The 15,335-nt window shown below is 42.7% G+C and overlaps 1 protein-coding gene across 4 annotated transcripts in view; it reads right to left on the bottom strand.

Annotated features, from left to right (window-relative positions):
• Positions 1–15,335, bottom strand: part of TTC7B (tetratricopeptide repeat domain 7B) — a 240,891-nt gene that overhangs the window by 82,135 nt on the left and 143,421 nt on the right. For all 4 annotated transcript variants that reach the window (XM_057733137.1, XM_057733136.1, XM_057733135.1 and 1 more), the window contains exons 13-15: positions 14,595–14,652; positions 8,571–8,643; positions 5,634–5,794 (exon numbers count right to left, since the gene is read on the bottom strand). In XM_057733137.1, the coding sequence (XP_057589120.1) occupies positions 5,634–5,794; positions 8,571–8,643; positions 14,595–14,652 (292 nt within the window). The remainder of the gene's footprint in view (positions 1–5,633; positions 5,795–8,570; positions 8,644–14,594; positions 14,653–15,335) is intronic.

The raw sequence follows: 15,335 nt of genomic DNA on the forward strand, positions 1-15,335 counted from the left end.
TATGTAGTGACCACACGCTGGGTCGTAAAACAAGTCCCAACAAATTTCAAATTTATATTGATGACGGTCTCTGAACACGATTCAATGAAGTTAAAAGCCCATTGACAAAAAGATAAGTTAAAAACCCATATACCTGATAATTATAAAACACAGTTCTAAAATAATTGAAGCATCAAAAAAGAATAATGGAAATTTAAAAATATTCAGAACTAAACAATAACAAAAATTTCACATATTGAATCTTGTGGTTTACAGTTAAAGCAGTATGTAGCGGAATATTTATCTTAAGTGCTTATGTCAGAAAATAAGAAAGGCAAAAAACTAATGAACTAAACATCCAACTTAAAAGATTAAGAAGGAAAACCAACTCAAACAAAATGGAACAAACTCTAACAAAATAGGAGAAAAGAAATAATAGAAATAAGGACAGAAAGTCATAAAAGAGAAAGTAAATATGTAGTTGAGATAAAAAAAGCTACTGGGTCTTTTAAAAGATTAATGTTTCAGACAGGTATCTGGCAAGACTATTCAAGAAAAACAAGGCACATTAAACAGTATAAGGAATGAAAAAGAGTTAACCACAGATGCTGTATGACAATAAATAGTTTAAAAACGTTACAAACAACTCTATGCCAATAAAATTTAGAATTTAGATTACAAGGGCAAATTCTTAAAATACATATAGTATATTAAGCATAGCTTAATAAAATAAGAAGTAGAAAAACATGGATATCCTATGATCATTTTTAAAAAGCATCAGAAGTCTTTCCATGGAAAAAAGACCAGTCCCAGATGGTTTCACAGGCAAATTCTACCAAAACTTATTGTTCTAGGAGCAAATAATTTAAATCTTACACAAAGATTCCAAAACACACAAAAAAGAACTACTCTAACTCATTTTATGAGGCTGGCCTAACCTTGGTGCCAAAACCTGACGAGGACATAATGAGAAAGGAAAATTACAAGCTATTTCACACATGAACATATGTATATAATGTTCTTTTAAAAAAACCAGTAAACTCCATCCATTAAAAAGCTAATAGACCATGATCAAGTTGGGCTTATTCCAAGAATGCAAGGCTAACTTAACATATAAAAATATCAATTAATATAACATACACAGATTAAAGGAGTAAAATCATATAATCTTCTCTAAAAATACTGAAAAAGCATTTGATAAAATTCAATATCAATTCATAATTAAAAAAAAAACTCTTAGCAAGCCTTCTTGGAAGAAGGAAATTTCCTTAAACTCTTAAACAGAGGTTTAAATAGAAAAACATGGAATTTTTTTCAGGTAACTAGGAGTAAATCTAGTAAACATCAGCAAAATCTTCATAAAGAAAATTATAAAGCTTCATGTAAAAAGTATTTTTTAAAGGCCTAAATAATTAGAGATATCTAATTTTCCCCAAACTAAGCTATGAGATTAAATGTAATTCCAATAAAAACCTCAACAGATTTTTTTTTTTAGTGAAATTTGAAAAGCCAATTTGAAAATTTATATGAAGGCTCAAAGTCCGGAGGGCAGCCAGGACATCCCTAAGGAGCAAGTTACAAGGGTGGGCTGACCTCATATATAACAAAGTTGTAAGAATGATGACAGAGCAGCCCTCATGCAGAGATGGGCACTCTGACCAATGGGACCAAGTGGAAAGCTCACAAACAGCCCCTCGCACAGATGGATAATTTGGTTTAAGACAAAAGTGGTCCTGGGGAGAAACAGCGAGAGGAATCTTTTCAATACGTGATGCTGGACAACTGGGTATCAACATGGGGAAAAACTACCCTGGCTCCCTTACACCACACATACATAAAACAATCAATTCCAGATGGACTCCCCGCTTCAAGGATGAAAGATAACACGAGAGAGCTTTAGAAGATAACTTAGGAAAGGTCTCTTAAACTAGACACAGAAGTACTATCCACGGATATGACTTATACATTCAACTATATGTGAAAATTAAGAACTTCTGTTCATCAAAAGCATCATTAAGAAAAAGCAAAGACAAGACACAGATCGGGAGAAGATTTTTACAACACGTATAACCAACAAAAGCATTTTTAACCATGATACATAAAGAAATCTTACAAATTAGTAAGAAAAACACAACCCAACTGGAAAAGAAGAAAGACTTCTATATGTTTGATAAAAGAGAAAAGCTAAACGACCAATAAACAAACAAAAATGTGTTCAACTTCATTAATAATGAAGGACCTGCAACTTAAACTCACAATGTGATACCATTAACCAGCAACCAACAAGTCTGAGGGCACTGAGTGCTGGTGTTTGGAGCTGCTGCTGCTGAAGATGTAAACAGACACAATTGCTATGGAAAACGGTTTGGAATCATTTGGTGAAACTGAAGATATGGGCATCCTATGACCCAACAATTCCGCTTCTAGGCGTCTACCTGACAAAATGCTTGCACACGGGCACCAGGAGAACTGTGCAAGGATATTTACAGCAGCATCGTTCATAACAGCTGAAAACAGAAAACAGCCCACGTATTTTGGTATATTTATACAATAAAGTACTATTTGTTAGTATAAGTGAATAAATTGCTGCTGTATGTAAGAAGGAGTACACTCAGAAGCATGTTAAGAAATGAAAGCGAGTGGTGTAAGGATATATATATACACACAGTATGACTCCATTAAAATTATTTTTTAAATACACAAAACTAGGGACTTCCCTGGTGGCTCCGTGGTTAAGAGTCCACCTGCCAATGCAGGGAACATGGATTTGATCCCTGGTCTGGGAAGATCCCACATGCCATGGAGCAACTCAGCCCATATGGCACAACTACTGAGCCTGCGTTCTAGAGCCTGTGAGCTACAACTACTGAAGCCCATGCACCTAGAGCCTGTGCTCCGCAACAAGAGAAGCCACTGCGATGAAAAGCCTGTGCACCACAACTAGAGAAAGCCCGTGCGCAGCAGTGAAGACCCAAAGCAAACCAAAAAATAAAAATACATACATAAAATAAATAAATAAAAATAAAATACACAAGACTAAAAATTTTTATTATTTAGCAATACCAACATATGTGGTATAGAAACACAAGAGACTGCGCAACATAGAATTCAGGACAGTGGTCAACCTGTGACGGGAGAGGTCAGGGGGCAGGACAGTGGGAGAGCGCAGGAAATTCACAGGCAACATTAACATTCTTTTTCTTAAATGACGACGTGAGTATACATAGGTTAGTTGCATTATTATTTTAAATAGGCTCAATAAATGGTCTGTTGCTTCTACTCAATATTTAACCATTTTAAAGGATTCTAAACTATCACACTTGAAGGCACTGTGTCAGTAGTAATGATATGAATACAGAAGCCTCTCAGTTACCGAGTGATCACCATGTACGGATGCCTTTACTGCACGGGCCAGGACAGCTGACTGCCATTGGAGGAGCAGCTGGTCTCTCCAGTGTTACCCATCCTTACTGTTGCCATGAAGTGATAAACGTTGGTGGTTAAGTATCTTGAATAAGCTTAACGGAGACCAAAAAGCTCTGTAATTCTCTGCACCAGGCTAAGAGGCTAGTTAAACCAATTTTGGCTCAACAGTGCGATAGGCCTGACCCTGGCAGCGGGAAGGGGCTGAGGGAACATCCACTACACACTCAGGCTGTGGCAGGTCACGCCTGCTGGGACACGAGAGACACGAGGACATCCCAAGCTTCCGAGAATCTGCAGCTCTGCTGGAGACAAGCTTGTCACAAACAAACAGATAATGCTACATGGCAGTTGGGACAGGTGCCCACGTAATCTTGTTGAGGTTGGTGTTGAAATGTTTTCAGCCAGGTTGGGAAGAAACCATGGGATCCACTGACTACATCTGGCCCCAACTTTTAATAAAGTATTCTTGGGAAGAAGTTTCCCATCACAAAGGAAGAAATACAAATATTTAAAAAGCAAACAAGTCATCAGAGGCTCTCAGCCCGGCTGCCATGTGCTTTGCTTTTTTGAGCTTACAGCTTAACATTAAAATAACAGCCTCGCATTCCTCAAATATCTCCACTGCTGTTCCTTACTTCTACTACTTGAAAAGGCTGTCAGCTGCTGTCACTTGGAGGCATTACCGTATTAGCCACCACTGTTTACTGCTTACTGTGCGGTGTGGCTATTAGTTTAATAAGCCTCCTCTCCTCTCGGATGACACCCCAGGCTGTCTACACAAGAGCCACATGCTGGAGTCTAGCATCTAATGAAGGTGCTGGGAGCAGCAGGCAGGGGCAGCCGCTTTATAAATATTGATGAGAGAAACTGAATTCAATTGCATCAGGCTATACTTTACTGATCGGTAAAGGGCCAAGTATTTTTTTAAAGTGATTTAACCGCTTTACGGTTCCATGGGCTAACCAGCTTTGGATAAAATCCAGAAATGTACTTAATGTGCAAAAGAGCAAGTCTGAGATCTGCAAGAAGTAAAACACTGCGGCAAAGCTCTTTAATTCCCCCTGCATACATAGTTGAACCTACAAAAGAAATCTCTAGTCAGAGGTTTCCTGGATTATAATGAGAATTTTCTCGATGGGGAGAAAAGTGCCCTTTTCACTTGAAGACAAAGAAATGTTTGTAATGGAAATGTGCGACCCTATTTTCCAAGGGGAGTTTGCTGAAACTCACTGATTAAAACCACAGTGAGGTGATGAGGCAGAGAAATAAAGCCAAGGCCCATCCACTTAAAATCTGCATTATTTCTGGGAGTGGAGAGAGCCCGCCTTCCCTTCTCCCCCTGCCCCAGGCCGCCCCCTGCCCACTGCTGATCCTGCCGCTTAGACACTTAGAAGCTGCCAGCCTGCAGGACTGTTTACTGTTTCTGGCCACTGTGTACCGGTTACTAAGCTACTCCACTGAGGATAAAATGAGTAGCCCGAAAGACAATGTCCTTCTCAACAAAGCCTAATCAACAGGCCTGGATTCAGGCATGCAGAGGGAAGAGGTGAAGATAAGCAGACAATCCCAACACATGGCAGTTTGCAATGACAGTTCTTAGGTTACGAACAAACACTGCTGATGGATTTAAGGAATTCCATTTCCTCGAGACACAAAGAGGTCAGGTATCTGGATCAAAAGTTGCCTAAAATACAGTCATCACCTGGAACTGACAGGAGTCCTTGGTCATGTAGGACAAACAAGCTAGAAAGCAATGTTTCCCAAATTTCAGTCACTGGAGTTTGTCCAACATAGCTTTTGCCACATCCATGTATATTAATATCCCCCTTTAAATTCACTTTAAAACAGCTCATGTAAAAACTCTTAGTCTCCCTTCGAGCAACAATTTCTACGAAATCACACTTTGATATGCAGCTGTATTTTTTCTAATGCACATTTAAAAATGCATAACTATGAAAATAAAAATGTTCACTCACAATGCATTTAAAATCATCTTGTGTGCCTCCAAGGTACACACTGGCAAAGAAGGGGTAAAGTATCTCAACTCAGGCTGACCTGACAGACTGTGTTTGTTTCTAAGTATCATGACAAAACAAGAGTAGAGGGGATTTTGTCCTATTTACCACCAGGGTGTCCATGAAGGACTTCGATGGATTGGAGAAAAGGAAGGGAGAAGAAGTAAATTTAACGCCTTCTCTATGAGGAAAAACAAGTCAGGGACCACTCACATAAAATCTTCTGGGTATTCACTCAGGGCCATGTCAGTGATGTTCAGAGCATCGTGGTAATGCTTTTGTGCTGACAACAGGAGGGCAAGGAGGTGGAGGGAGTTGGCATCATCGCCTTGAAGTTGAAGAGCTTGGCGGACGTACCCCAGAGCCTCTGGTATCTGGTTTAAAACAAAACCAAAAAGAATTTTGAAACACACACACACACACACACACACACACACACACGCACACCAAGCGACCATTTCAGTATCTGATTCTCTGTCAATATCAGGAGTTGTTTCACCGTGTGCCACGTTCAGATTTTAAGCTGTATTTACAGTAGCCCCAGGATATTAACCACAAACATGAAAACAGAGGCCCCCTTCAAGTGACAACATGACTAATGAAGTGATACAAGAGACTGTTTCTCAGTATAACTGCCAATACCAAAACCTTTTATTTCTCCCTAGACAGTTTCTCTCTTTTTCCACAAAACTGATTTACTTTTGATTATGTCCAACATAATTTCACTCTGAATGGAGACATATAACAAATTGCCAGAAGTTTTTAGTGGAACGAAACTGACTTAGCTGAACTGTTCTAATTTTTTTAAGTAGTACTGAAATTAAAATACTTAGTAAGTTTCAAAACCTTAAACAGAGCTTTCCAAGTGATCAGACACCTGTGATTCTTTTCAAGTTCCTTTGTCCTGCATCTCTATTACACATCAAGGAAATATGCAAACAAACAAATAAACCCCCACACCTTTCCCAACTACAATCCAAAATAACTCCATCCAAGAAACAAATTGCAATGCCACATACAAATTACGTGTATCCAAATGTTTGTTTTTTTTTTAAGATTTTTTTTTGATGTGGACCATTTTTAAAATTGTCATTGAATTTTTTACAATATTGTTTTTGTTTTACGTTTGGGGGCTTTTTTGGCCACGAGGCATGTGGGAACTTAGCGCCCAGACCAGGGATGGAACCCACACACCCTGCATTGGAAGGCAAAGTCTTAACCACTGGACCTCCAGGGAAGTCCCGGTGTAACTAGATTTAAGTAGGACCAGATACAAACTTAACCTTTAAAATCCAACAGCTGTTCAAGACTTTCTTCAAAATCATCAAAGCACAAGGGTGGATAAAATGCATACGTAATGGATATTTGAACACTCGAGATTCCGTGCAGGTTTAACAGTCCCTAGGGAGAATTAGAACCTGAAGCTGGATTTTGAAAGAGGCTCAAGGCTGAGGCATTCTTACACAATCACCCCAGGGACTCCTTCCTGTCTCCCCTCCAAGTCTGGGTCCTGGCTGGACCACTTCTCAACTCTCCTGCTTCTTCCCAAACCCTCAGTAACCTCACTCCTTAGTAGGAAGCCATGACGTCTGCCTTTACCAAATCTATTCGTTTTCCTCTCTGAAATACCATTTTTGATGGATGTAAGTTAAAGACGCTGGTAAGAAAGGCTTTCTTTTTTGAGCTGTAGAATTACAGCTATCGCAGTGGGAAGAGATCATCCGGCCCCACCTGTCATTTCATGAAGGCTGCTGCTGCACCCGGAAGGTTCCATCTACTTCTCCCCTCCCCAGGGGGACAGCCTGCTGTGTGAACAGCACTGGCATTCTGGAGGGTCAGAAGGCAGGTGCACTCATGATACGCATTTTTAGGGATGCCCAGCGTAATCAGGGAAAAACTGATACAGGGTTCAAAGTGATGTCCTTCAAGGCTAGGCTGACTTGAAGGAACTCAAAGCTGGTTCCTTCATTCAATGAGTATTAGTGAGTGCCTCCCACATGTCAGGCAGTGTTCCAGCTGCCAGGGCAAAGCAATGAGGATGACAGATGTGGGTTCCTGCCCTCAGGGAGCCTAAAGTCTAGTGAGAAAGATACTGAACAAGAGAGCTGGGCAAGAGGAAGGAGAGGAGCAGGCTGCTGTGGAAAGGGGGCTTCACGGAGGAGGCGAGCATTGTTCCTGGAGGAGGAGAGAGACTGGATGGTCGGTCACCAGCCCACAGCTGTCTCCGCAGCAGCTCGTGATCAGGCCAGCTGTGAGTCACACCATGCCACGTGAGAGGACCTTTACATACGAGCTCTCTTGGTTTCCACCAACGAGACCAGGTCTCCAGGTTGCCGACGGGAGCCACTTCTCAGCACCATTCCCCAGCCTCTGGGAAGTCAGATGCATACGGACAGCCCAGGCCTGCCAGGGGAATGGCATGTCTGGGGAACTGACCTTTGATTCACCCTCCAGTCAGCCCTCAGAAATGTGCTGGGGTTACCACCAGTGTCTTGCACCTGGTGGGCAGGCAGGCATGGGGCCAGAGTCTCCAGAACAGCTGGGAGGGGACGGAGGGTATGAGAATGGCAAAGGCAGCTTCTGGAAGCTACCCCTGGGAAAATGAAAACCAGCAGAGCTTGCCCCTCCAGTGAGGAGAACACTGTTGAGTCTCCTATCGTGAGGAGCCACTCTGCGTGACTGTTCACATCTTCTACGTGTTTGAAGGGAACTGGTCTCTTTTGTCTACACCCACGGGCATCTTCCTGTTGATTACCGATACCCTTGTGACTAACGGGCCCCACCAGTGACTAAATCCCCACCGTGCAGCTCAGCACTGGGCTCTGTTAGCAAGGGACAGAGGCTCTTGGAGGATGTTTGGGGTCAGGGAATACACTGTGTGCTGCATTCCCTGCTTCCATCTGACCCCAGGTGGGACCCTCCAGATCTGCAGATCTAATCTCCAGAAGCAGAGCCTGGACGGCCTTGTGTCTTCACAGCTGATGCTACAACTGACCAAAACACCAGGGTCTTTGCTGTGAGGGTCAGCATCCTCTGAGGAGGGTCCCTGGGCTGCGGGGCAGCCTCAGGTGAATGCAAGCAGACCAGCGACTCCCTCAAACTGTAGCAAGACAGAACAGGCACCAAGGGTGGGGATGCTGGAGAACTGACCTGCCTGGAGATGGCGAGCTGCAGAGCCAGGTAGAAAGCGGCTTGGTGATCTGTAGGTGACAGGCTGTGGGCCCTGAAAAAAAGTATTTGCCGCTATTAGTACATGAGAGAGGCCATTTTTATTTTCCCTGTCAAACAAGTATTCCCATTTGTATTTTTACTTATACCAAGGCCCTATATTTTTCACAACTAGGTTTTATTGGAGTAGAGTTGATGTACCATGTTGTATCAGTGTCTGCTGTACAGCAAAGTGAATCCGTTATACATATACATATATTTACTCTTTTTTAAGATTCTTCTCCCATATAGGTCATTACAGAGCATTGAGTAGAGTTCCCTGTGCTGTACAGTAGATTCTTACTGGTTATCTATTTTACCAAGGCCCCGTAGTTAACGATTTAATATTTCACTTGAACTCTTCTCCTCTGTCCACTAACGAACGGCACCCACTTCTCCTCTTGCCACCGCACATGGGATGACCCAGCAGCAGGTTCTGGTTTTGTTTAGCATCCGAACAGGCAGCCAACGAGCCTCGGCTTTGAGAAGGAGCCTGGGGTTGAAGGATCCACAGGCTCTGAGGTCTGACCTCCCTAGCAGACGCCTCCCTTGGGCCGAGCAGGAGAGGCCCGTGTGTCAGGCGGGGACACGGTGAGGCCGGGAGCGTCCTTGGCAAGGCGACGGCTGCTTTGGTTAAGTTTTGGCTTGGCCTTAACGCTGCTTTACCCAAATTTCTGTTTTTCAGAGAAACCATATGAACATCAAAGGCCTGGCTTTGCTTGTGAAATGAGGTTTTGGTTTTTTTTTGATGAACTACAGGGAGAACTGGAGGATACTCAGTCTTTTGAAGCTTCCACTAAGTTCCATGCAGTTTACTAATTACATGCAACTGTGACATGTAAGACTCTGTGGCCAGGCAGAGACTTCGTCTCTCAACTGGTTTTTGACACCAATGGAAAGAGGCTATACTGGTCTCCCACGTGAGGGCAAACATGCCATTCTTGCTTTTATGTGGAAGTCAATTGTATTTTACCACAAGCAACTCAACATGTGACTATATACCAGACATAATTCTGTGCTTCACAGTCTGGTGGGAAGAGAAAAACAAACTTTTCCTTTCTTTGAAAGGCACTACGGCGCAGACTAATTGCAAACGGTGGGGTGCAGATAGTAAACAAACTTTCAGGCTGTTCTGTCAACATTCTGTGATTAAGGGAGGATCTTGTACCAGCAGCAAGCAAATTCAAGATGAAAAAGAAAGCCAAATCGTTATGGAGTGGACCGTGGCAAACACGCCAAGGATGGATTTCTACAGCAATAAGGCCTTTTTAATAGAATTGTCGGTCTACCGTGGGGAAAAAGGCTAAAAAGTCTTCTGAGTGTTTGCAATCCAGAAGATGTGTGAAGTCCAACCATCCGGAGCATCATTTGGGCAAATGTGGCAGCTCATGTGCGGGACTGGGGGGAACTAGGGGGTAGGGGGTGTGCTCTGCCCTTTCATTAATCTTAAGAGCAAAACTCCCATCCTTGGGGAATCTTCACGAGTAAGCTTGCCTAAAGACACAGCCTTAGGACTCTTCTCGCTTTAGTCTAAGAGGCTAAGGCTGAGGATTTGCCTGTGTTGCCCTCTGAGATGTCTTATTTCTAGCAGAGGCCTACTCAGTATGCCCCAGTTTTTATTACTTGACAGGCATTGGTTTTTCCATGAATTTGTACATCAAAGAATTTTCTTCTTTGGTGTTCATAAAAAGTGAGATTGGAATGTCACGGTTTCTGTCTCTCCCAATTATTCAGGGAAAATGAATACAAAATGAATTATGAAGAGACTCAATTACTTAGCATTATTTATTTTATCTCATCTTCTTTTATCACAATGAATAAAACCAACCTTCTACAACCCTCAAAAAGAATTCCACAGACCTATAATTTTCTCAGCACAGTTCGGATATTGTTTTACAAATGAAGGTAAATCAAATCATGGTAGTCTCTACCCAACACCAACCAAGTAAAAAGCTGACAATGGTCTGGTGAACTCAGGGTGTGGATAAGAATAGCTCTGACCAAAGGCCCTACCTTAGCCTCTTCAAATGATATTAACCGTAAGCCGCAGCACTAAGGCACAAACAAGGAGTGCTAGGAATCTTGGCATCGCTGGGGCACATCAGGACAACGTTGGAAGAACTGTCAACTTGGCTAATAATGAATATCCAAGAGCCAAATTTCTAATGAGAACTTAAACATACACATTTAACAAAATCTTATTTCAATAACTTGGCTGATAAACTAAACTGGCCACTTTTGCCTATGAAAGGAAACATGGAGATGCCTAACAAAACTAGAAAAAGAGCGTGGTGTTCATCTCAGGTAGACTCTAGAAAACTTGCTTTCAGTTATGCAGGACAACTTCAGCAGCTAGGCTTCCTGTGACAACATCACGTGTGTATACCCATTAAAAACGTGCTTAACAGAAATCATCGAGCAATACAGGTGAGAGGAAGGACATCAGTGATCTTGAAAACTGCAAGCCTGCTGGACTGTGTACATGAACTTAGAGCAGCCCTATGAATCCCATTCCCATGCTGTGAGCACCTGATGAGGCTGCTAAGAGAAACTCAGGCACCTAAAAACGTCACTTCAGGGATGCTCACCAAGTGCTTCCCTTGTCAAAGCACCTCCATATCCATTAATTCCATTTTTCTTCCATAGGAAAAGAAAGAACTGTTAGACCACTGGCCCCCTAAGGCCACCCATCTATCCCTCCATCCCTCCCTCCATCCCTCCATCCATCCCTCCCTCCCTCCCTCTACCCATCCATCCATCCATCCATCCACCCACCTATCCATTTATCCATCCATCCATCCATCCATCCATCCATCCATCCATCCATCCATCCATCCCTCCCTCCCTCCCTCCCTCCCTCCCTCCCTCCATCCATCCATCCACTCATTCATCCAGCCAGCCAGCCAGCCACATTATGCAGTACCTACTGTAAGGCCAGGCCCTGTGCTAGCCTTTAGGGAGCCTGGACATGAACAATACAAGTGCCTTTCCTGGGGGAGCTCCCCCCAATGCCACAGAGGAGGAGACCCAAAGTGATCATCACAGTGCAGTGGGAGCAGTGCCCCGAGAGGGGCATGCTAGACTACTATTGGAGTGCATGGGATGGGCCTCTCAGATCACCTGGCTAAAACTTAGACTGCCCGGAGGTCCCACTCCATCATTCTCCTAGACTCCAGCTCCAACATCCTTGGAGCTGAACCAAGAATACAGAGACGATTGATCAATTTTGACCCTGGTCCATAAGACATGTACCTTGTAACAATAACTACAATTTATGAAGCATCTACTATTAAGCATCTTGTTTGAGAACACCCAGGAAAAGAGGTCAAGCCAGAAGTGAAATTCCAAGGCCTGGTCTCTCCACCATATCACCCTGCTGCCCAATTTAGCCAATTCTCCTTGAAGTCCCCTTCGATTCTGGTTACAGTGGACATGGGATTAGTGTATTATTACGTTAAGAAAGAAAAGTACAAACCTGTTTAAATCTATTGCTCAGGAACCTCTCATTAGTTACACACATAGGATGACCCACTTGTCCTGGTGTGGCCAGTATTTTCCTGGTTTTTGCACCAAAAGGCCCATATTCTGGGAAGCTGCTCAGTTCCCAACAAACTGGGCTGGCCAGTCACTCCACACCCACAGAACACACCAGATTCAAACTTAAACTCAAGCTAGGAGTGGGAGAGGAAAATAAAGTGAGATTGTGAGATTGTGTCCCTTCTGCCAGACTGAGTGACAAACACCAGTGACACCATGCCACCTCCTCCTCGTGGAGCAACCCGGATTCCTGCATGCTGGGGGCAAGTCACTGAGACACACGCTCATCTGTTTCCAGCCTGGCCTTTCTCTGCAGGATGTGAGAGCTCTCAGGAGCTGCCACTCAGATCTTAGAAAGCTTTGCAAACACCACTGCTTTTCTTCCCTATACTTTTGTACAGGACAAATGAATTGGTTCAGCCTCTTGGCTCAGCTTATGAGTGTATGAACAGCCGAGGGTCTCAATGTTAAGACGCCATCATGCAACTGGGATGTCTTCAAAAATCACCTTTCTGAATCCAGGAGAGAGCAAACCTTTTTGAGTTAATTTTCACATGCTATATCTGCAACCTCACTACTTTTTGAGTTATACCGTTTTCTTTTTAAACAAAAATTGCCAAACAATAGTATTAACAGAATTGTGGGGAGAAGATTTAAAATATATGGTAAGAAAATATTTCTCATCCAAGTCATTTTTAAATATCCATTTACATTTAAGAAGTAATACAAATCCTTCTTATTTACTTATTTACTTAAAATCTTTCCCTTACAGATTTTTGTATAGTACACTGGGATAGCCCTAGTTAATATGTACTTGAAACAAAATATTTTTGTTCCTTTGAAAGATATCCTTAAAAATCACATAAATACAAATTTAGGTTAGCCTTGCCCACTATAATCACGTAGGTTAGTAGAATCTTATTCCTCTTTATTCCCATATGAACTAATATTTGAAAAATCCCTTCGAATTAGAAACTAAGCAAAGAGGAACAAAAAGAAATTCAGGCCAATGGAACAGCTGTTATATAACATGAAGTTATGAATTCTGCGGCTCAAGGCAGACCACCACCATGGCTGTTTTTAGAGAGCCAGTAAGATGAGCTGATTTAAGGAAAGTGAAACAGATGTAATGACCACTTTCTTAGGCATCCATGTGTGGGTTTACAAACTAAGACTGGAAAATTTAAACCTCCGAATCATTTGGGATGGAAATGCTTTCCACACTCCGTGCAGAAAAACAGCAACGAAAACTTAGCACAGAGATAGGAAGTCTGTTTGCAGCCGTCACTTGGTACCTTCTGTCATTAACCAGTCTGGGACCAGCAACGTGAAGGAGCTATAGGCAAGCCTGCTAGGAAATGGAAAGAAAAGAGATGAACGTGTTTCAGGCTAACGGAAACCAAGTGGCAATGATTTCATGAAAAAAGGAGCATGTACACTGTGACAAATCTGCAGGCAACCCTAGTTCTAAGGAAAGAAATCTAACAACTGTTATTAGGTATTGAGAGGTTCTCGTGAAACTTCTGGATAAGTAACAAGTTTCTAATATAATTCCAAGAAATCAAGGTAACTCAGATATATTTAAGGTGACAGGATCGGTACCAATTCTAGATTGGACATCATGGGGCTATATTTTCAGACAGTGATTCATGTTAGTGATTTATTATGCCTGCAATAAGAATAAAATGAAGGCAGTGTTGTGTAGTAGGTACCAGAGAAGCTGGTCAGCGTGAGAGACATTGACCTTCCTGACTTCAACAGCCACGGGACTCCAGCTCTTCATCCCTGCATCTCGGTCCCTCGCCTGCCGTGAACACATGACTTGCTCCGTTGAACTTATTGGCGTGGGGTGAGGATCAAGCAAGGGACGTGAAAGGGCACTGTGACATGCAAGCATTCTCTAATTATAAGGCCTTCTCCTAAAGTAATGAAAGGCACAGTGACAGAGAAGAGCATAAGGTACTACGGAGCATGGCGAGGGTGGAGAGCCCTGGGACTTGCTGGCCTGCCTTATTGAATATTTCTAAATTAAATCTAAAATCTGGCTTTTTCACTTCTTCGTATAACAATCTGCAGCTTGACATGTTAAAGAAAAAGCTAGCACAGAACGATCCTTTTTCTAGATGATGAAACATGTCTTTAATAAAAGGAATCATCTCCCTAGACATAAAAAAGTACCTCTCTTAGAGCTGAAATGGCTTTGTTAGGAATGGATAAAATGTGCTCGAATGAATACATAGACTAAGAATGCAGATTTACGTGGCAACAAGTGATGCAGCAACTTTCCTACTGTATGTTCGGTGCTCAAGAGGAAAGACTCCCAGGGTAAAGCACTGTTTACATCATCTTTATAAATATCTCTTCTTTTTATACTTATCATACTTTGGTGTCATTACGTACAGCCGAGTGAAAAGATGAACTCCCACTCACCTCTGAAATGCAAGAAGCGCCTTTCTCTGTAGGACCTCCTGCATCCCTCGCAAAGAAGCTAAGAAAAGGGTTCAATTAGTCAGTGGCATGGGAGATCAGGGAGTTTTTGACAAATGCAAAGCTCATCACAAAAACTAGACATTTGACTGGATTAAGAGCAACAAATCCTGGGAGCTTATGTGCCCAATCCTGTCCCAGGCACTGTAGCGGGTAGGAAACAAAGGCCAGGTCGGCCTGAGGCCCTTGTGCTTGTTGGGCATAATTGTGGAACCATGCCAAGGCAAGAGGAGGAGTTGGCTAGTCACTCTTGGTACCCCCAGGAATAGCAGCCCGTCTTCAAAAGACCAGCTGTGAACTCCAGAGAGGAAAACATTATCAACTGCAGGCATGCAATTCACAGGTGAAGCATGCCTCTGCCTGAATGGAACAGAAGACATTTTCAAGCACCAGTGGGTGGCTTAGACAGCCTTCAGAGTTCCTTCGGGCACCAAGAACTAACGATACTAGCCTGATGCCATGGAAGGCCAGCTTAATTCACAGCGGGCAATGGCTGGGACCTTTAATACCTTGATGTGAACACTAGGGACAGAGCGGACAAACCCAGCACTGATACTGGAAAATCAGTTCAACACTTCCCCTGTATACAGCACGTGAGAAATGGCACCTTGGAGTCTTGCAGAAACTAAAAAGGCACTTTTTACTGGAACAACAAAAAAAGTCCTAGACGAACCTGCTTATGGC

This window comes from Hippopotamus amphibius, chromosome 4 (genome assembly GCF_030028045.1).
Source record: "Hippopotamus amphibius kiboko isolate mHipAmp2 chromosome 4, mHipAmp2.hap2, whole genome shotgun sequence".
Lineage (NCBI taxonomy): Eukaryota > Metazoa > Chordata > Mammalia > Artiodactyla > Hippopotamidae > Hippopotamus > Hippopotamus amphibius.